Here is a 24,019-nt window from a genome sequence, read left to right as displayed (position 1 = left end):
AACTAGCTGGATTTATTTTTACACACTCACAGCCATATATTTTATATTAAAATAGTGTTAATAGTGTAAATCATAATATTTTTTCACAATTAAAAATATTTCCTTTTTTCTGATGGTATTGGCATCGAATTAAACCGCGCTGTCGTTTCGTTCACTAAAAGTGATGTTATGAGGACCGAATATGTAGCCGCCTCAACTTACGGAAACGAGAGTAACCTGCGTTGTCTGTTAGTTATTGTATAGTCGAATTTAACGTTACATGGAAATTGGAATCTAAATGTATTATGTATACTTATATTAAATCTGTACACGAAATATATTTCCTAAATAACTATCACGGGGTGATTAGGGATCGACACTGATGCCAACGAAGCAAACAGTAAAATTTTTGTCCGTCTGTCTGTCCGTATAACCGTTATAGAAACAAAAACTACTCGACGGATTTAAACGAAACTTGGTACAATTATTTTACATATTCCTGAGCAGAGCAGTAAAAGTAGAGTTAAAGCTACACAGAAATCATATTGTATGAAAGAAATGTTCTCCTTATTATATAAAAAATATCTCCCGACATCATAAATGTAGGTATATCTTTTATGGTTGACTCACAATAACACGTGTAACTTCCGATAGCTTAGGAGTTCGAAGCTTTCTGATTATATTAATTGTCTATAACACTCTCAGTCCGTTTCAACTCAATTTTTATTAAAGTGAAACTTTTATTACATCGTCTCAAACTTTTTGGTCTGTGTAGCGCATGTCGCGTGTATCCGACCGACACGCGACATGCGCTACACAAAGCGGTGTTCGGAACCGTTCGAACAGTTTCACTTTTACCGTGGTTTCATAAAACCACACAACATTTTTTTTTCATGCATCAGTGCCACCTAAAAAATCTTTATCTCGAAAATCGAGCAAAGCTAAGAAAATGAGAAAAAAGAGTTCTCAAGAATCGTTAGAGGTAAGAGGCTTACTATAGGCCGAAAACAACATGTGTTATGCCGAGAACCTGAAACCGCTTCACAACGAGAATTGCGGCTCACAGCTGACCGCGAACGGCATGTACTATCCCGTGAGACCGAAACCTTCACTGAGAGGGTATAATGTCTCACAGCTGATCACGGCCGTCATATTTTATCTCGAGAATCTGAAACTTTTACTCAATATGAAGACCGTTTGACAAATGATAGGGTGCACCATAATATTATTCGATCTCTTGAAGATGAACATGAGCATAAGCAATGACTAGAGTAAGGACGCGAATATTACAATTAATTGAGACAAAAACGATTAATAAGTTTGTTTAATGAAAGATTAAGAATTGAAACTATTCGGTCTCTGGAAACGGACGAATAGCGAGAGGCCCCTCTTACTGCAGACAGATTTCGACATAGTCTTAATGATTTAGATTAGAGGTAAACATAGAAGATCAATCTACGAATTCGGTGGTGGGGTCCGACAAATATAAAAGTGGGTTTGCTTATAACCTCACAATTGATTACAGATCATCTTCTGTATAGGCGATATTAACGTAGTATGTTATTTTTGTTTTACAATTTTAGAACATGTTTCATCAGGTTAATTCGTATGTATGCAGTTTTAAATCGACATTAGAAGCTTTTCCTCAAGATGGTGAATGGTGATATTAATATAAAATTGTTATAAATGCCGATGGACGGACGTCTATCGGCACTCAGGAACTTCCTGGGCGTGTTATAACGCCCAGGCCACAGTATTACAATTTTTTCTACAGCAGGGCGACGAATGTATTTTCGCATAGCAACGGAGGGGAACTCGCGGGGGGTCAAGTGACGCGGGCCACGTACCATTAACATGCTTAGTTTGTGGTACCGAGCGCGAAAGAAAGTCATCGTGTTTTTGTTTTGTTACTATGTAAACTAACGTAATTTAATACTTAGGTACAATATATTCTATAACGGTGCGCTCAAACTGTTAATCTACATTTAATTTAGATTATTATTTGAAATACTAAGTAATGTAGAATTTAAATCACATTCATTCATGTTTTCCTCAGATTTTCGATTTCCTCCGATTTTAAGATTTTCTTATCAGTGTTCAATTTTAATTTAGTTAAATTTTATAAGAGACAACTAAGAACATTCAAAAATAAAGTGTCACGTATTTTTTTAAACGACGAATGAAGAAAAACGACGTAATCGCGGACGAAGTCGCGGGCAACAGCTAGTAATATAATATTAGGCTCATAGCATTATATGGAGCCTACACCCTAGTAATTACCGACTGTATTATAACGATGAAAGTAAGTAATTAATAATTTTAATACACTTAATACAGTATCACTTAAAAATAACGTCACCTTATAAATTGTAGTATATGCTATGGGAATTCATAAGTAAATTACCAAGTAATATCTCTTTATCGGAATTTCGTAGACGCGAAGTGAAAAATTTATTGAAATGCATTTCGACTCCATCACTCGTGGTTTCGAATCGACGGTCTTATTGCAACTGCCTTCGACGAACGTTGTTGTGTTCAATCGACAGAAATAACGTAAATATGTATTCATAAAACGGTATTAGCCTGCGATAGCCTGCGTGAAAAAACACCTGAGTTGTTTAACGTAATTTTGTCATATAGCAAACTGTTTCTAGTAATAACTATGTAGTTTGAATTTATTGTTTTATTTAAGGAAATTTCATAATTAATAATTTTCCAGGAAAATGTCACATCACACGTCACTGGATTAATTTAATGAGATTTTATTTGCAATGTGTATTTACAATTAACTACACGCAAACCGAGCACACAATTTTGCACTACAAAGGCGGATAAATATTTACGAGAAGTGCGAATACATTTATAATAAAATACATTAATATGCGGAATATCATTGAATAGAGAGAAAGGTTAAAACAAATAAACGTTCAACGCTCGATTTTGGTGAGCCCCGTTCAATTTACCTGCAGAATAAATAATTAATAACTGCGTCGACATAATAGTACATAAATCGAGGAATGATAGCATAGTTTTCATATTAGTAATGTGCGGTTATGGTTAAGAAAACGCTTATTATGTGCTCTTAAAGGTTCAATGGAATTAAAAAGAATTTCATACATATACATAGGTGATCTAAAATGTATCGGTCAATCACAAGCCATCCCCCGGCCGGGCGCACTTTGCGTGTGCCGCTGTCCTTGCGTGACGTGACGAACATTCCTCTAATGGTCTAACCTGTTGCCTTACCTTATTAATGAGTTTATACATATTGTACTATACTACACACAGACGCACAGACCGCTAGAAACTTTCAAGTTTCAAGCCATGAACTGGCTAGCAAGGCCTATCTACCTACAAGTCATATCTCTGTTCTGTGTAGAGCTTACAAAGTTGATCAAAACGAAACGAACTGTGAAAAATTACGTTGTTAAAATACAAAGAAGATGTTAATAGAAAAACGTGATGTTAAACAGACGCTACGAAGTAAAAATAATGTTATTTCCATTATTTCTCGAGCGTCAAGAGAAATTAATAAATACATTTTTTCTTGAATGCATGCTAGGATCTTTTATAAAATTAGACACCGTAATAACGATTCATAATCGAAATATATAATATAATAGTATAACCATCGTAACAGCAATAATTTAAATAAATAAATAAAATAATTTCATAGAGCAATAAACTCATGACAAGAAGCATAAGAGATTTATAGTCAACTAGCGGCCCGCCCCGGCTTCGCCCGTGGTACATATGAAAAATAGATGTTGGCCGATTCTCAGACTTACCCGATATGCACAGAAAATTTCATGAGAATCGGTCCACCCGTTTCGGAGGAGTATGCAGACTAACATTGTGACACGAGAATTTTATATACAGGGTGTCCCAAAAAGTAGTGATGAACGGAAGCTGGGAGGTAGAGGACCTAGAGGGCTATCCGAATCACCCCCATGTATGTTATGCGATTTTTCGTATTTTCGGAGTTATGACGTTTTTTTCAATTTTTCATTTATCGCTGAGTAGGATGAGATTTTTATTTATGGTGACGTAAATTATTGCGCTAGATGATTGATTTTTTTTGTGTGCTAAGCTGAAAGATAGGCCAATTCAGTATGGTAACATTTACTATCGTTAGATCTTCGAATGGAATAAAAAAAAGAATTAAATGCCAAGAAAGATAAAATTACTCAGTATGTTCACCACTTCAAGGGCCCGTAAAAAATAAAATCACATAAAAAAAGTTTTCCGTTTGTCTTTTAAAAACTTGCTCTATCTATCAGGTAGCTACCCTAAAAATTTCATTTTATTATTCAGAAGGCTTCAATCGAAAAATTGAAATCTAAATGTGGTAAGTGCAAAAATTTTATTAACATGATGATCATTAAAACCAATAAATAGGTGTTTAATTACCAGAAATTTTTAAAATAACCCCGCTGTTGCTGATTGTAAGTGCGACATCACCATAGAAAGTTGTCTTTTAAATGTCTGAATGCCCTTTTATCATTTTTAATGGTTTCTTCTGCTATTATGAATTTCCGGGTTATTTCGTCCAAATTGTGGCATTATCTCAAGTAGCGAGGTCTTTTTAGTATCCCCATTGAAACAAATCAATGGGGTTTAGGTCGAGAGACCGTTAGGCTAGGCTTTAAGGCAGGCGTCACCGGCGCATGCGCAGGCTGCAACGACCAATCCATCTTTCAGGGTATCTTTGCCCTTTAGCCTGGCCTCCACGGTCCCCGGACATAAACCCTATTGATTTTTTTTCCGTGGGGATAACTACAAAAACGAGAGACTGCCACAATTTGGACGAAATAACCCGGAAATTCATAGTAGCAAAAGAAACCATTAAAAATGATAAAAGGGCATTCAGTCATTTAAAAGATAACTTTTTACGGTGATGTCGCACTTGCACTGAGCAACAGCGGGGTCATTTTAAAAATTTCTGGTAATTAAACACCATGTTATTGGTTTTAATTTGTTTTTATTAATCATCATATTAATTCAATTTTTGCACTTACCACATTTAGATTTCAATTTTTCGATTGAAGCCTTCTGAATAATAAAATGAAATTTTCATGGTAGCTACATGATAGATAGAGGAAGTTTTTAAAAGCTAAACGGAAAACCTTTTTTATGTGATTTTATTTTTTTACGGGCCCTTGAAGTGGTGAACATACTGGGTAATTTTATCTTTCTTGGCATTTAATTCTTTTTTTTATTCCATTCAAAGATCTAACGATAGCAAATGTTACCATACTGAATTGGCCTATCTTTCAGCTTAGCAAGCAAAAAAAATCAAGCATCTAGCGCATTAATTGACGTCACCATGAGTGAAAATATCATCGTACTCGGCGATAGGTGAAAAATTGAAAAAAACGTCATAACTCCGAAAATACAAAAAATCGCATAACATACATGGGGGTGATTCGGATAGCCCTCTAGGTCCTCTACCTCCCAGCTTCCGTTCATCACTACTTTTTGGGACACCCTGTATAAGATATAAATATTCTGGATATGTTCTGTTTAGCTTTTCTGATGGCAATTAAATTCACGAAGAAAGTAATAAATACGCCATCACTGATAATGACTAAGTGGGAAAACTGGCAATTACAATTGGAAATGTAACCATTTCGCTCGATGTTCACCTTTATAAATTTATCATTATTTTTTCGATATCACAACTCAATACAATAATAACTGTACTGATAGGGAGTGGCGTAGTTATCATTGTATGTGTGTAGGTACAAAGGACAGTATCTGATAGACTTATGCGTATAATTCTCTTGGGCACGGCTATGAAGTCGAACGTGGTATACCTATGTAATGTATTCGAATTGAATAGAGGTCGTTGGGTTTGTCGTATTTTAAAAATTTCTAGTTCAGGTTGTTTTTATTATCAATAAGGAAACATTCTAGGAAAATTGATTTTATTCCATGTAGTCCTCAGTCATTAAAAAATCAATATTACAGGCGCGAATTGTGAAGTGAAATATTGTTTTACAACCCTTTTATAAATACGATAAGATAAGATATTATCTTAAGCCTCTCTTCTGATCTAACAATTCACCAAAAAATTTAATTTTGAAATCAAATTGGGCACTAGTCTGCCACTACACTGAAGAAATTCACTACATTTATTTCTCAAGAAATATTCCTTGAATTAAATAAGACAACAACTCGTGTGGTAACATGAAAACTAACACCGATACTAAAGTGGAAGCTCACAAGCGTTTCAAATTTGGCATTTCTTTTAAGGGCTTTAAGTTAACAGATCAGCGTGGGAGAATTGTAAGTACAAAATATATCTTCTATAAAATACATAAAACAAACAATGGAGATCGATATTTAATAACTTATTTTCATTGGATAAAATACAAGAAATCTGTTATGGATTTAAAATATTAAATAGATAAAATCATTTTCAACTACAAGTTTATATTCCACGTCGTGATAGCATATACTTAAGTCATTAGAATAATTGAATTCGATTGATTTGAAGGCTAAGGCTTAGCCTTTTACTTTAAAAGGCGCTATTTAATTTTATGCCTATTTTATTGCTACGATTCAATTCAATATATTTTCCTTTTATCCGGTGATGGAGAAACTCGCAAAATGTAAATTATCTGTTCTGTCATTCTTGCCTGAACACAAACAAACGAAAATTCTGTTTGATTAGCCACGACAATGATCGATAGTGAACAAACAAATACAATGTGTACGGCTCGTTGGTACGGCTCTACGATTTGTTTTGTTTCCGCCATCTTTACTAACAAGTAATCTTTTATATATAACTTACATATTAACAAACCGCTTTTTATGATTAATTGACTACAAACTTGACTCAGAATTATGTGGACGATCGGATGCAGATAGGTATGTGTGGAATATCGGAATTCGGATGCAGCAGATTCATATAAATCGTGAGTCAAATAAAAGTGTCGCGAGTCAAAATCTAAAGAGTGAAATCGAAAGTTTGTTCCAAAGATATCATACAATAGTAAAGGCCATTCGGGCGTGACCTTTCTAAAGGTAGGACGTGTTCTGGTTCCATACTGAGCATAGGGACGAGATGAAAATTCGTTTCGTATGCTCGTGAAGGCTGTTAAGGATCCTTTTTTCTCTTTTAACCGACTTGTAAATGGACTGTACTACATAAGAGACGCAGATTTTCTAAGATTACCAAAAATATTGGAATTGGATTGGAGACTTTTAAGTTTAATATCTAAATAGTTTTGTGGAAGGCATAAATACTGCGTAATATTAAAATTTGATCCATGTACGCCTAAACAAACAGAATCTAAATTAGGTTCAATTTCCTTCGACCTAAAAGTATGTATGTACTTATAAACTATTACTTATTCAAAGATAACGATTAACGATCACGAAAGTATTTCATTATCAATCAACATAATCACAGTTGAACGTATTTATATAATTAAAGCTTGTGAAGGTGTGAATATATATTTGTGTCTCATTCACGCAAAAACTCATTCAAGATAACATCAGTCAAAGGCAGGAAGATCTCATCTCCTATTAGAAGAGGACAACGGCTTCTTGCCGCGAAGGGATAGGGGAAAGAACGTCAAGTACCTAGCTAATTGTTTAGATGTGGCGTGTGAGATGATGGATTGAATACAAGCTTCATATTCATATCCATTTTCCATTCCATATAGTTAATGGATAAAACTTTATCTAACATCGTTGAAACTCGCTATCACGATTCACGTTACACTATGAAAAAGTTTAGCATGTTGGTAACAACTTCAATAATTTTTTATGTTACTATGCTATGTTATTAGGGATATGTCAGCTTAACCTACACATCACATATAATTTATCTAGGAGACCGAGTGGCGTACAGATAGACTACAAGCCCGCATAGGACAAAAATATGGGTCAAATGAACCACCAGGGGACATATCTAGAACGATAGCAGAGCAAAAAATAATAAGATTCATCACTATGCCGTCACTTGTAAGCTGTCCAACTGAGTGCAGATGAGAATTGAAAAGTACAGGTAGACTCGGTAAATTTTGGTCATATATTTTTGTACGGCATTCTTAACCATCGATAGATCCATTAAAAATAATAAGAAACCGCTCAGTGCCGTACAAAAATGGTGGTCCACCAAGTCGGAATTATTATTTAATTTCCGAGAGTTACCGGGGGTAAATTTGGTCATTTGACCATGTACGGCATCTGTGTCATACTATTGCTATACTGCTTTTAATCCATTATTCCGCAACGCCGTACAAAAATCATGGGGACAAGGGGAAAAAATCGAGAGTTGTAATCCCCTCTCTTTCCCCACTCCAGGGGGTCATTTGACTAAGTACGGCTTCGGTTCCAAAACATTATCTAGCACTCAAAAGTACTATTAAAAGCAATGCCGTCAAAAAATAATTGTTCTTTTAAATGTATACCAATAATCATCTTAATTTCATCGAATTCTTGATATAAAGAGCTGTAAGGTCATTTGACCCTGTACGGGAACTTTTTTTTTAATATGATATTGTAAAATTCAATTGTTGTATAGTATTGCCGTTCAAAAGAAACCGTTCAAAAAAAAGTTATAGAGAAATGCAAAACCAGAAATTTTGTTAAAGTTTAAACATCGTAGATTAATGAAATATAATAGTTTTCTACACTTTATCCGTTGTTTTAAATAGTATTAACATAGATAAATTAGGAAAAAACGATGCCGTACATTTTTGTGCAGACCACATCTTTTAGGCTGATGAAAGCGACGAAAGCTACAATTTTAAGGGTGCTTTATGGCCATTTGATACAGTACGGCATTAACATATTTTTACCCAACTACGGCAAAGCAAAAGGAGGGTTATGGTTGTTTACAGGTCATGTATGTATGTTCATCTATTCCCTCGTAACTTCTAAACTACTTATCAGAATTCGACAAATGACATATCATTAGAAGCGTCTGAATTGTTCACTGGATAACCAGCGACCAGCTAGCTAAAGGCTATATGGGGTTTCACAAAATCTAATGTGGTGCCCTCCCTCTAGCGGACAAAACATACAGAGTAAAAAAATAAAGTTAAAATAAATATGCCGTGCTTGGTATCATTTGAAAGCGCTTTACTTGTACATTTTGAATATGTATATAATACTAGCATTTGCTTGTGACTTTACCTGTATTCATGGACTGATTGCATATAATTCACATCTTTTCGTTCATAGCTTTTTTATTAGTTCATCAATTTAACGGAGTCCATTCTACCTGACTCCGACTTTCCAAGGTGATAATTAACCACATCGAGCTTCTTAATATTAATGTATATTTATATTTTATTATAAAAATATAAAGCAAACATTTCGTTATATGGATTTTTTTCTTATTCAGATTTTTCCCCTTTGAACCAACGAAAATGTACGGCACATGAAAAAATATTATCTATGCATAAAATACTTTAAAAATAAATTTATTTCGTGTTGTGTCAAATGACCCCCTGGAGTGGGGAAAGAGGGGGGATTACAACTCTCGATTTTTTCCCCTTGTCCCCATGATTTTTGTACGGCGTTGCGGAATAATGGATTAAAAGCAGTATAGCAATAGTATGACACAGATGCCGTACATGGTCAAATGACCAAATTTACCCCCGGTAACTCTCGGAAATTAAATAAAAATTCCGACTTGGTGGACCACCATTTTTGTACGGCACTGAGCGGTTTCTTATTATTTTTAATGGATCTATCGATGGTTAAGAATGCCGTACAAAAACATATGACCAAAATTTACCGAGTCTACCTGTACTTTTCAATTCTCATCTGCACTCAGTTGGACAGCTTACAAGTGACGGCATAGTAATGAATCTTATTATTTTTTGCTCTGCTATCGTTCTAGATATGTCCCCTGGTGGTTCATTTGACCCATATTTTTGTCCTATGCGGGCTTGTAGTCTAAGACGTTAAACGTTGTTATTAAATATTCACCACCCGTTGGAATGTGGGATTTGACGCTCAGTGATTTGAACGTTGATTTTCCATTTCAACCAAAATAAACTTTTACAAAACAAAAAGTAACACCGGAAAATTATATAATTCTTTGTAACTGAATTGTGAAACACTTTACTATGCTATCATTCGGACGCTTGTGTTTATTCGCTTTGAGGGTTCATTTTGAATTCAATGTCAACAGATCCTCTTAAGCTTAAGCTCTGCAGATGAAAAGTTATGATATAACTTGTTAAAGCTATAATAATAATTCTATATCAATGTTATAAGCTTTGATCGAGGTTTGATACGTGTCAGTTCATGTTGTTCATTGATTGTTTGTTTGACCTATTAAATATGGACTTATATTGTATATGCTAGGAAAATATTTTTGGGTGAACAGAGTAATTATATTCGGAATTTATTGGCTTTGTACCTTTTTCATTGTTTAAGAAATGAATGAAAACTATATAATGTAGATAATATTTAAAACATAAGTTTATGCATATCTTAAACCAGGATTTCTGTAGAAATTGTTAAATATCTATTAACAAATAAAATCATATTCTAGTCTACCTACTTTTACTATCCATTTCAGATGAAATAACTGGAAAAAGAAATGTAAAAGAATATTATGTCTAAAAAAATTTCATCGAAAGAACCATTCGTCAATCCCATATATTACAAGGGTGTGATTCGACTGGAATAATGGAAACGTGAAAATATCGTATATCTTATACGTTATTGGTTATTCGATTGAGCTTCTTTGTGATGTTTTCTTTCGAAGTGTTACTTCAATAAAACATTATTTCCCAATCGCCATTGCTACGCAATTTACTTTCCAGCTTTATCTAACACAAGCTTAACCGGCAGCATCGCTTGTGGGTGTCTGATATTCACATAAACATTTTATCCATACTAATATTATAAATGCGAAAGTAACTCTGTCTGTCTGTCTGTTACTCAATCACGCCTCAACTACTGAACCAATTTGCATGAAACTTGGCATAGAGACACTTTGATACCCGAGAAAGGACATAGGATAGGTTTTATCCCGGAAATCCTACGGGAACAGGTTTTTCTTTGAAAACGCGGGTGAAGCCGCGGGCGGAAAGCTAGTTTTGTTATAAATGATGAACCTAGGTATTTTGTTTTTATGTGTACGTTAGTATTTAGTCTCCGTACAAAACATACCCTTACTTCATAAAACTTTCAATGCAAAATTCGCGAGCAGGCCTTCGCTATTCCCACATATAGAATTTTCAATACAGTTTTCTGAAGAAAATCTCAATGGCACTTTTAAATCGACGAATTTTCAACAATTTCTCAACACTAATAATTAATTTAATTACTTAAAATTGAAATTGAATGAAAAAAACATGTACGATTTTTCTAATCGAGTTTAAAGTTATGTAAATATTATTCTACCCTCCACCATACATGAACGCAATTTAAGCAATATCCGATTTGCAATACGCTACTCATCTGCCATGGAACCAGCGAGAAGCGTTATATAATACATCACATATCGGTTATGAAGCGAAAGTCAAATTTGGTAAGCAAAGTTGCATGTGGGTTAATAACCTTGTCAAATGGAAATTGTGATAGAGACGTTAGTACGACCGCGTTTACTTTCGTCTCACGTTCTCGGCTACGACTCGAATACGGCTCGTTCTGCAATCCGACAATCTCTCCGCCGTTTGGATCTACATAAAACACGTTATTCGGACATAACGACGTTGCCACCGCTGTATTCTTTGTTTTCATCTTTATTGCTTTTTTAGGATGATCATTTCATTTCGCCAGGGGATGTGTCGGGTTTAATGTTACGCCAACGCGCGTGATAATAGGGATTGTCAACGAAATGCTTATTTCAATTTGTTGTTACGACAGCTCGTGTTTAATTTATGTAAAGCTTGAAAGCTTAAGAAACTGTTACATTGTATGTTTTATCGTTTATGCAGCTTAACGTATTAAGGAAATAGGTAAAAAATTTAATCTGTTTTAAGTTCGTATGTAGAGCCACTAATACCACACTATAATTTACTATGAAGATCCATAACAGGTTTGTACTCAGATTGGAGCAAGAATTTATTAATACAGATGAAAGCATATAACTGAATGGCCATAGCTAGTCCAATATTATTGAACACGTGCTCATTCATAAATGACGTCCCTAATGACCGTATTATCGATAGCGATCCACGAAGCACACTTCAAACTCAATTTAGAGCGGAACAATGAAAGCATTTCATATAGGATATACCTTCCTGGGCACTTGAGTGTAAGGAAAGCTTGTTAGGAAATATAAGTTAATATTCAAAGACGTCGTTCGCAACATGCTTCGGCTGTAAGAGTTTCTTGAACTCCTTATTGCTTTGAAGTTAATTTCCATTAATAAGTGGGTACAATTCATTACAATTTAGGTTTAATCTTACAACGATTCTAACTGAAGTCGTTGGTACTTGGTTCTTACTTTCTCAAGGCTGAATTTGCTATAAGTTTAGATTTTACCTCACGATAAATCTGTAACTATATTAGCCCGTCGCCTGAGGCTCTTACTAATGAGCGTAACGTATGAAGGTTAATTCACCAGCAAATACTGTAAGTAAAAAGTGTACGCTATTTCAAGTATATGGCATCGCATGGGCGCGGACCAAACACAATTTAGCTTAGCTTGTCGAGCCCGACACATTACCAGCTATTTGTCTTCCTAAGAGCTTTTATTGGGCCAAGTGCTCGTTCTCCTTGACATTTAGAAAATACGAATTTAGGACACTAGGTATAGGCGCTTCAATTCTATATATAGTATCTTATAGGCAGGATTATTTTAAGCATAACAAAAGTTTCGTTTACAGGTATAAGGTACATAGAGACTTTAATACCATTTTATTGCATGCAAAATAGGCGACATTCATAGCATTTTCTTTTTTTGCACTCGTTTATTTAGTGTTCTGTCACTAGCTACAACAAAAGATTCGCGGTAACGGTATAGGTCAATTTACTCGCGCAACTTTTATGGAGCGACCATAAAAAGCTCTTTATAGAGGCGAAATAGAACAAGTTTAATCTCTGGACATAAGGAATAAAATTTGACCTTTCGTTGCCGATTAAAAACTGGCTTAGAAAGTTCCGAGGAAAGTGAATGAAGACAAGCGTAATGAGTCCCAAACAAGTTTGTAACTTACGAGTTCCTCAGTTTGGGGGATCGGTAAACGATCCTAAGACATTACGAACACTGTCAACTTTCGCGATATAAAACCTCCAAGGACGATATTATGCATGTCGATTCGGCGAACCGACGGGCATCGAACCGCGAAACGAGTTAAAAATACCACCACCGGCAAACGAACCGGCATCTGCGAGCACACCGGTCAGACTACTCTGTACTCTGTTGTCACATGTGTTTGTTTACTATCGGCTGGCTCGCAGCGAGGCGGCGGGGGCGGCTGGAGTCGCTTTTGGGCGAACACTACACGTCGCGAACTTTTGAAAGTAGCAAGCGAACTTACGACGAATGCCCCAATCCATGTCGGAACGGCGGTCGCAGCGGGCGGCCCGCGGCGCCGCGGCTAGTCAACTGGCGTCCTGCCGCCCGGCGCCCGGCGCCCGCACACTCCCGTTCTACTATTCCCATTGTTCGCGGCGACGTTTCTACACACTGCTCGCGGACATAACCGCATCTTAGTGTATGTGATATGATACATTGCCACCGCCAAGTAATCATGTTTGTATACTTAGTACAAATCATTATGATCGGTGAGCATTGTATCCTTTTGGGAAATTATGAACGTGATCTGTTTTACTTTGCTTAATATGTAATTCTATTAAAGTATACTCATATGCAAATAAGTTTTTGTTAATCAGACTGATTCTCTATTGATGACTTGATATAGATGTTCTCTCGACTGGGATTTAATTATGTATTATTTAAATCCCAGTCCAGTGATATTTATACGAACGCGAACGTGATCTACGAATTTCCATTTATTATTACTAATGAATTTACTAAATACTTAAAATCTTAGATATGCAAATAGTCATGTTTCGTGATTCTGATACTCTATTAAATTTTAATGTCTTGAATCTTTACACAGATATTTATTGAACTTGGCACCGATTACTCTGCCGCACTCACCACTATCATGAGAAGGCTTTATAGAGCATTTTCTCTTTTATACATACTAAACATTAAGTAACAATAGTATGTTAAAACCGCTCCAAGAAAACAGTGAGTTGCAGTATAATAAACACGCGAGCTTTTTCAATGCTCCCTACTCTTCGTTCTTAAGAGTTATTTTCACAAAAGATATACAAGTATTCAAGTTACTTTTTCATGAGTTCCTTTTCCATCCATATTCTATAGAACAGAATACATGAAACAAAAAAAATGTTCTAGAGATGCGTTTTTAAAAATGAAAAGAGAGCCAAAAGTAACATACATAATCGGTACTTCGTTAATTTTCAGAATTTATTAATCTTCAATATTAATCCATAATACTATCTTCATTCTTATTCAAATTCTATTTATATAAAAAAGTGACTTAGTAAAACACTGTGAATAAATCAATCAAAACTTTGAAAATATTTATGGAACGAAGACGAGACGAAATTATTTCACGTTAAGAATGACATTAGAATTCAAATTAACTTCTGCCACTTAATGAAGACGTTATTTGGATTGGGCGCTAACTTTGGCAATTAACAATTGAATTAGATCAAAGTTAGATTAGTTTTCGCTTGTTAGTGCAAATAATATATTATTTATAACACTTTTACTCTATTTAATAAAATATCTTTCGGTTTCGACTAAATTTACTGTATTTATTATTTTAGTATACAAACTTTAATGAGCAACTCCTTTGCTTCGTAAAGTACAATTACAAAAAATATCAAGTACACATGCGATTTTGAGAAATGCCTGTATTTCAGGTATTCCTCACATAGCATTTTCCTATACGTATACAGTATGAATGCTTAAACTGGCGATCCAAGGTTTCAATAAAACTAAATGCGGGGTTGAAATACAACCCAGAATGTTTTTCCATTCTTTCGAATTTTTAAATACCTATTTAGAAATTTCTCGTTTCTATCGATATGCTTAGAAATGAGATATTCATACTGCGTATGACAGAATATAAAAATAAAAATATAACAACTTTTATCAGTGACCAAACTACTTATGAAATTGAAATAAGGAAAGTATCCTATAGAACATTTATGACTATAATTATCATTGTTACATTTATAAATATTCATTAGGGACAGTCTATAAATGGATATAATGACTTATGTCAATTTAAAGTATTTTCAATGAGAAAACCAATTAAGGATTTTCTGAAATTTTTCGTAATGAATGACGCGCGAAATCCTCTCTACATTAAAAATTAATAAGGTCACAGTTCTTGAGCAAGTAAATATATTCGAAATATACTAAAAGCTGTGAAATTCGCGTGGTATGCTCATTAACTGAAGAGGCGATTGATGTTCATTAAGACGCGAAGGAGAGCCGAGTTCGAGGCCAATCCTATATTCATGTTTCATATCTTCACTGAGATAACTTATTTGAACTAATCTTATTAGCTGTTGCCTTCATCAACAATGTTAAGTACAGCATTTATCGCATCTTATACATACTGTTCTACAAAATTTTAAATTTTACTCTCAACGCGCCTAAAAAAGTGAACTTTGTGAAGCGCGTTGAGAGTAAAATTTCAAGGTCGCGTCATGGAGTATGACGACGATTTAGCTAAAGAAGTTTCATTTCTGACACGTGTGCTCGGCACACACGCTCTTTTTTTTTAATTAAAAATTACCTAATAATTCTCTGAAGCAGGCGGGTAGGATAGAAGCTACTGTTATATAAAATTAATTAAACGCCATTCCGTATATCAAAATACTGTTCTATCATCACTTTTCTATTTTTATCATAAAATTATACGTTTTGAATTATTACGCTCATCATATTTTGTTACTTCCTTTAAAAATAACTCATAACTCTCTAGTTGCTTTATTAAACAGAAACATTGACATTTATATAATATGACGCAAAGCTTATAATCCCGGTAAAGCCCCCCTTATTTTGGCATTAATATGTAAGTAGCTGTAAACGGGCTTTGACGCTCTAGCATAAACTATTATTTGCTCGGAATTAAATGAGCATAAATACAATATTTTAAACACAATACAAATTGTTCATAACATTATAAATTGTATCAGCCGTACAAATAAAAACTTGCTTTTAAACTTTGTCATAATTTCTTACAAATAAATTTGGAATAACGTCGATGTAATTATGCTCACGCTATGCAATAGGCGCGGAGCGGCAACGTAGCAATTCATTCACAAAATTATGAAAAACATTGAAATTGTCTACGGTTAAGCCTTGGTGTTGTCATTTTGACGCTCGTTTGACTTCGTCGAATTTGTTGTGAAGTTTCATCATACGATGTTCTGTTTATTTATTTTTTAAATATTTATTGGAAATAATTTAAATATATCATTACATATGCAAGCAAATGAAAGAGAACGCTATCCAATATCTGGAGAACAGAAGATAAACTCACCTTGAGATAGAGAGTTGCCAAATAACTGGTACTCAAAACATACAACTCCAGGCTTAGAAGATTTATATTTTCAACGAAAGTTTATATTATTGTGATAATTTTAGAAATAAGTGTTTTATGTATGTATGGTTTGGCGCATGTCGTAAATAAATAAATCATTATAAATATCAAAAGGGTTTTTCATAATTTCGTATATTTTGACATTTCATACAAAATTTTCCATTTGAATAGGTACGTAATGAAATTATTAATTTGCTCAACTTTTTCTACTTCTCGTATTACTCTCATTGCTATTATCTCAAATTTAGATTGAAAATTTGTTCTAAAACTTGTAAAACACAGGACAATGTACTAAAAGATACGTTATAACTCAGTTATGTCAGACTTATACTAGGGTGGTAGCCGGAATAAGGACGAAATAGCATTAGTATGAATACTTATTACGAAGTTGTACTAGGTTTCATTTATTACGTGTTTATTTGTATGATTTTTCCTTATTCTTAGTTTATTCTTTTCATAAAATGTTATAACTCGTTTATTTGTACGGCTGTATAACTTTTATAATATATTTAATAACTTAGATATTTTCTATTTTGTAACGGCGATATCAAAGTAGAAAAACTCACGATAAGGATTTATATGTTTTTATTTTTATTTCGTTTGTGAGGGTTTCGTTCACGTCTCTATGACCAAATTCGATTTTACGTGTCACTACTAAGTAGGAGTTATTGTTCACTTTAACAACCCTTATCAACTGTATTATTTCCTTCGCAAAAAGTAGAAGCTCGGTTAAGTAGTAAGTTTCATACAATTCTAATAATTGGACAGTTAAGTTTTAGAATCATAATGACAATTTGCTTTTTATCTAATATATTGTTGAGTAATAAAATAGCTGTGTACCGACTCCGCGGACGATACTACGATAAATACTAGTATTTCTTTAACTTGAACGTTACTCTCATAAAAAAGCTACAATACTGCCAAATTTTATCAATGGTTTCGGAATGATTGATTAATTATGTCCCAACTCCCATCAAACAAATATTGTGGTTTTCAATCGTTAAATACAAATTGATACTTACACAATCCTGTAAGGTGCATCCATCATCATTCATCAAAACAAATTCAACCTTATTAATATGGCTTAAAATCGCATTTACAAAGCAGCAAAACTACTACCCTAGGTGTCCGGTATGGTCAACATTTTTCTCACTAATTGTATATCTAGCTTGACAGTATTGGCACCCTTTTCCTTTCTTCCTTATAATAAATGCAAAATCCAAATTTTATTCACATTAATTATGATTTTACTGAAGATAATACATATTTAAAAGACTATAGAGTTTTACAAAGGCTTTTTAGTTTTTTACCGCGGTGAAATCCCATTGCCATGTGACTGCTTTTCACTTCACGCGTGAAACCCCAAGCGAAAAGCTAGTAAAACTTAAAACATAAATAATAAATGAGCACGTTACTCACTGCGGTGCGGGTGCGTCATGACGATCGCGAGCGGGCACTCGTCGTCCTCTAGGATGGACTCCGAGTTGTCGGCTGCGTCCACCTTGTGAATACATTTTGAATTAATAAATAATAAAATCTGTATCTAAATATGTAAAATATTACAATTAAAAATACATGCAAACAAAGGATGAGGTTCTACATCCTTTGTTTCGAAGTTGGTTAACAAGACGACGAAATTCGCTTTTGTCATAGTACTTGAAATTCGAGCATGGCTGAACAGAGTTTATTGATTTTCGTTTGTGCTTGTCTCCACTTGGACAAAATCAATAAACGTCAGGATCACAACATCAGGATAATAACCGATAATTTGAAAAAGTAAAAAAAAAATTGGTTGTCTGTAAAGTCGGTTTACTGACGATAGTTGAACGTGACAACGTCCGATTGTGCTTCTTTGTCGCTCGTTCCGCGCTCTCGCTTGCACTTCAAGCCTTACATGGAACGCCTCAGAGCGAGGTAACGCCGCATGAGTCATGTTTTTTCGTGCGTGCAGCCGGCGCTATCGAATTATAAGACGTTGTCACGTCAAAAACTATTCGCGCGGAGCCGGTGCGAGAAGTTAGAATGATATAAAAGTTTAAACGTTATAAATTAGGCCAATTATAAATTAGGCGTTATAAATTATAATAGGCCAACACCTTCTTAACAAAATAAACATTACTAGTAATAATGATTTGTATGACAAAATTAGAATGTATTGAGTTGAGTTCTATTCCAAAGATTTTAATGTTAATTGCAGCGTGAATGAAAAATGAGAAAGAAACGAATGAGATGAAAAAGTTCATAGAAAAGATGTTTGCTTTTAATATTGTAACGTCAGCGCCCACTCATTTGTAATGTTAAGTAACGTATGTTTCACGTAAAAACTAATGCTGTTTTTACATGAGATACTGACAATAAAAAATAAGAAATTATAATATTTTTACACGTATAAAGCTTTACTCATCAGATTATGATCTTTACTAAGAAAAGATGAAGGAGTTATTAATTGAGGTCATGAAACAAATCACTTGTACAAGGTGGACCAAAAGAAGTCATCCGATGTTGTTTGGCTCTCATTTTTTTTCTAAATGAAAAACTTCGATTCTGTTTTTTGATTATGTTTATTTGAACCTTTAAAATTTTATTAGTTAAGTCGAGAAGATGATATCGACCAAATGGGCGCCGTCACAATTGATTGCCATACGGGCTCGTTTTAGGGCATTTCTCATCACTTCAGCGAGAACTTCGGGCGACAAATTCTCGCACTCGTGTCTAATGTTGTCCTTGAGGGCTTCCAAGGTCTCAGCCTTGTTCATGTAAACACACGACTTCAAAAAACCCCACAAAAAAGTCTGGAACGGTAAAATCGGGCGGTCTTGCGGGCCAGTGCAAATCGCCAAAACGAGAGATGAGGCGACCCGGGAAAGCCGCCCTCAGAATATCGGTTGTGGCTCGCGCAGTGTGTACCGTTGCTCCGTCCTGTGGGAACTACATATTCTCCAGTCCTAATTCGTCCAATTGCGGCAGAAAAAAACTCAGTCAACATGGCTCTATAGCGTGTACTGTGCCCGTAGCATGTTTCCGGCGACAGCTCGACATCCTCGGCAACAGCGGCGATATTCTCGGCAGAACGGGCGCTCCGGGGCCGGCCACTCCTGGCAACGTCTCGTGTGGTCCCATACTCTTCAAGGTTGGTGGCCAAACGGCGCAGTGTTTGCGCAGTCAGTGTCGGACGGCCGGGGAATCGGCGACGAATTGTTACGCAAAAAAGTTGACACGATTATTCCGCGTTCTTGGGGACTGTATCGCTCCATGGCTTGTTCACTTGTATTCTACATCTGTCTAGTACACAAATGTCAAAATAGATTTGACATTGGCGGCCATTTGCAAAAATGAGAGCATCTTCCAATAGGGTGATTTCTTTTGGCCCACCTTGTATATTTCGGGAAAGAATGTCCAAACATATCGACTCTGATTTAGAAAAGAAATATGTTCCGTCCAGTTGGTGACAACTTCTGGTGAAAGTGTGTGCACTTTACACTTTCACATACATATTATCAAATATTTGAATATTTGGCTAAATTATCCCACTTGCGTCGCCATGCAAGTAATAGATTTTTATGAGTTTGTGGTATTCTATAACAACTGCTAATAAAATGAATATGACGGCACCAGGTAATAAATGCGAGTCATTCTACAAAACAACTAATTCAATGACGATATGATTTTGAGTGTTACCGCATTTTTGGACTACATAATTGTGCGTGAAAACTAGATAAACACTGATAAAAACGTGATGATACAGTTCATTCAGTTAACAAGGAACAGTAGCAACGTTTTAACTCTTACTGTACAGAGATTTGTATGTTATGCACGCAGTTGTTTTATATTTCATTCGCCAAAACGACTAATTCAACAACTTTACAGACACACAGAAGGTGCTACACGGTGCAATACGTAGTGTAAATCATCTCAAACTCAACTACGATATGCATCGCTTTACCACGTGAATCTTATAGATGATATTATATTTCGATGAAAAGAATTTACGTTATAAATACGGCGAAAATACACAGTTTTGAACCACGCCTTGTGATGTGATTTCATTAAAATTATATATGTATTCTTTAAGAAGGTAAAAAAGAAAGAAAGAAAATAAGCTTCATTGCCACTGAACTTAATTTTGTTTTTAAGTGAAACTTCTTTAGGCGTGGTGGGAGGAAATTTTCAAGGTCGCGTCATAGCAATACCGTCACGTCATGGAGTAAGGCGACGATTTTGGTATCTTTGAATCTTACCTTCTTTCACTTCTGACACGTGTGCTCGGCACACACGCTCTTTTTTTTAATTTAACCATTTATAACTATTTAAAAACTACATTTAAGTCTTAATGCTAAAACAATACATACAATTATTTTTGCCAATTGAAATTACCTGCACAATACAATAGTGGTGCGGATCGTGTCTCGAAAGCCCGTACTTGTCGAGCATTTCGCGTACTATCGCCGCGGCGCAGTCACCCACTGATAGCAATAGCGTCTTGTATGGTACTGATGGGCAGAGAGAAGACCCGTAGATTTTTAGCGTGCCACCTGTATAATGTTAATGTATTTAAAATATATAATTTAAAAAATGTGTATAGTTTATGTCGTCTGTAATAATGCATAAGGTAGAGATTGTCTAATCTAAAAATGAACGCCCCTCCACTAAACTTAATTGTTTCAATGTGTGAGGACAAATAATTATTGAACCACTTTATATGTGTGCGCGCGGCGATTCTACTGCAAACTTTGATTTGTCAACTAATCGGGCGATCAGTTCAGGTGCCTAGCATTGTATGGCGGGGAGAGCGCGCTATGTACGGAATGACACGTCCGTTCTGTCGTGCATCGCGTCATTTATGCACTAGTTGGCCAACTGTCGTTCGGGCATGGACTGGACTGGAGAACTGAACGACCAATGAGGCAGACCAATTTGTGTGTATTGCGTCTATACACGTACTTTGAATGTGAGCGTAAACACAGTGGAGGGGCGTTCATATTTAGATTAGACAATCTCTACTCTTTTATTTGGCTAGATATTACAGAATTTTTGAAATTTATTCATTCATTAGTAATGAATATCGATCGTTTAAAAATAATGCAATTTTCAAACAAAAAGATAAGGAATAGTGACAGTACATAATATATTATTTTAAACAAAAAGATAACGTAAAGTTATTATATTTCAGGCTTATAAGCCTGGTCGCGGAAGAATTCCAACAAATACCCGCGGCCCCATCATTAAAGCGGCTCGACGGAACACAGTGGGGTTTTAGTCGGTAAGAATCCGACATAACCCACGGCTCCTTCCCCGGGGGCCGTGGGTATCTTTGGAAGATTTCCCCACTATAAAAAAAAAAAAAGGCTTATAAGCCTGCAATATAAGTCTTGCATATCTTCTAAGAAAATCCTATTAAACTCATAATCGCATTTAATGTCTTAGACTTAGAGAATTATCGTAAAATAATTAACATACCTCGTTGTAACCCATATAAATATTATAATATGTACAGAGATGGTAAGATTTGGTGTGTGAATTTTTATGGGTTAACCCAAAAACTTCTTGTCCAAATACTAAATTGTTTAAACCAGTAGAAATACCTTTCTTTTAAGTTTTTATCCCGTTGCAAATGTACTAAAATTGTCAAGGTTGAAACAGTTAAGTATTGTTATTTAGATAATTCTGACAATTTTTGGATTCTGACGAATTAAATCTATCCTTGTATTATATAAAAATGTATAATCATACCAGTATCCGGGCCGCCGTCCTTAGACCGAAACTGCTGTAACTTCCTCTCGAGTTTCTGTTGTCTGCGCCGGCGCATCACAGCCTCCGGGTTACTGATGCTTCGTGTAAATGACGTTTCCGGTAATTCTGTCGAGTTATAATTATTTTGTTACGTTAGAAAACTAGATGTAATTACAAAATAATGTAGGAAATAAAAGAAATTAAATACTAATACTAAATATTTCTTGGAAATAAATATTATCTTATCGCTTACATAAAAATGTTACATCTTAATCCATGAACTTCAAAATACAGAAACTGTTTTTGGGAAGTAGAAAATTCAGTCTGCTCTTAAACTCTATTGTAATTGTTAAAAGTCTACAAAAATTACGATAAATAATAATTATCATTCATTCATCAGCTTTTTAAATAAAAGATATATTATATGTATTTATGTCATGTTTAAAGCATCTTACAATGAAACAAATAGACTAACAAACCTGTATATAATTTCTCAGCTACTGGACGGTTTTCATCGTTTGTGTCGGATTTCAGTCTCGATAATTTTTCTTTTTTCTTCAGTTCTTTCTTTTCCCGTTTAGAAAGTTTTCGCTTAAAGTTTTGGTCCCCTTTCTCGTTCACAGCAGATAAAGGCATCTGCAACGATCGAATTAACATTTACTTAATGCAAATAATAAGAATAGTCAGCAACTTATAGGTAGCTATCGAGAAAGGCTCTTATTATATATATTTCCTGTATAAAGGACATATTCTGTCTGTATTTATAATAAACATTGTTTGGGACAAATTTGAAATATTTGAGTAGTACACCTTCAATGACTAATGTTTATTGAAGCAATTCGTGTGGCACTCGAGGATTGCCGCGGTAAAGCTATTGCATAGCATCGCATCGCTGTGCCGGTTGGAGTGGGGGGTGTTAGGTTTTTTTCGTTACAGAATTTTTACATTCGGTCGCCGCGCTCAAAGTCCGAGATAAAATAATGAATCCTTCCACAAGAGTCCTTACCTCATTCCCACTAGAGCACTTAAGAAGAAAGCGTCCCTCACGATCGTCCGCGTGCCAGTTGAGTTGCACCAGCAGCGGCTTCTCGTGCGGCTCCAGTTTCCTCTCGTCATCTGGCCCGTGTGTCTCCCATAGCGAGTACGAACCGAGCGATAACATACGCATGTCTGGACGGAATTTCTCTATGAGTGTTTCTGGAAAAATAAAGGTTATTTTGTATTATAAAATGTAAATGTTGTAGGTAGATTTGTGTAATAATGTCCTTTAATATTTATTTATTTAAATTGGTTTTGGGTAGTGGTGATTAAAGGTAGATAGGTGATTGAGTGTCATCAGAAATTCTTACATTATTCATAATTCTATGCAATTTAAAGCTTCATTGATTAGAAATACAACTTACCTATAACATCGCTGACGGTAGCATCGGACGCTACACGAATGCATTTCGTTGCTATCTTTTGACCCGAATCTTGAAAGTAGAATCGCATAACACCATGGAATTCGAGGTTCTGTAAAAGCATTATAAATATTACAGTATCAACTTTGCCAACTGAAAAATAAACAAATCCTGCTCGGAATAAAGTTAAACTCCATTATCGCGTGTTCTAAAGAAATACTAAAAGCAAGCAATTAGTGTCGATTGTGTTTTATATCTTTGCATAAATGGACGGGAAGGAAATAGGAGCGTACTTTCAAAATGAAGATATTTTATCACAATCATTTGAATTGT

The 24,019-nt window shown here is 35.1% G+C and overlaps 1 protein-coding gene across 12 annotated transcripts in view; it reads right to left on the bottom strand.

Annotated features, from left to right (window-relative positions):
• The window catches only part of cno (adherens junction formation factor afadin), an 87,395-nt gene that overhangs the window by 43,212 nt on the left and 20,164 nt on the right, over positions 1-24,019 (bottom strand). For 8 of the 12 annotated variants that reach the window (XM_089701074.1, XM_089701083.1, XM_089701072.1 and 5 more), the window contains 6 exons: positions 23,690-23,798; positions 23,293-23,483; positions 22,766-22,922; positions 22,287-22,412; positions 20,931-21,088; positions 17,976-18,057 (listed from right to left, as the gene is read on the bottom strand). In XM_089701074.1, the coding sequence (XP_089557200.1) occupies positions 17,976-18,057; positions 20,931-21,088; positions 22,287-22,412; positions 22,766-22,922; positions 23,293-23,483; positions 23,690-23,798 (823 nt within the window). The other 4 variants (XM_089701080.1, XM_089701082.1, XM_089701081.1 and 1 more) reach the window with 4 other exon arrangements.

This window comes from Colias philodice, chromosome 11 (assembly GCF_061535455.1).
Source record: "Colias philodice isolate Cphi_HAF_F1 chromosome 11, ilColPhil1 Martin Lab GWU primary, whole genome shotgun sequence".
Lineage (NCBI taxonomy): Eukaryota > Metazoa > Arthropoda > Insecta > Lepidoptera > Pieridae > Colias > Colias philodice.
Note: the sequence above shows the minus strand (reverse complement) of the source record. Positions and strands in the feature narration are given on the sequence as shown.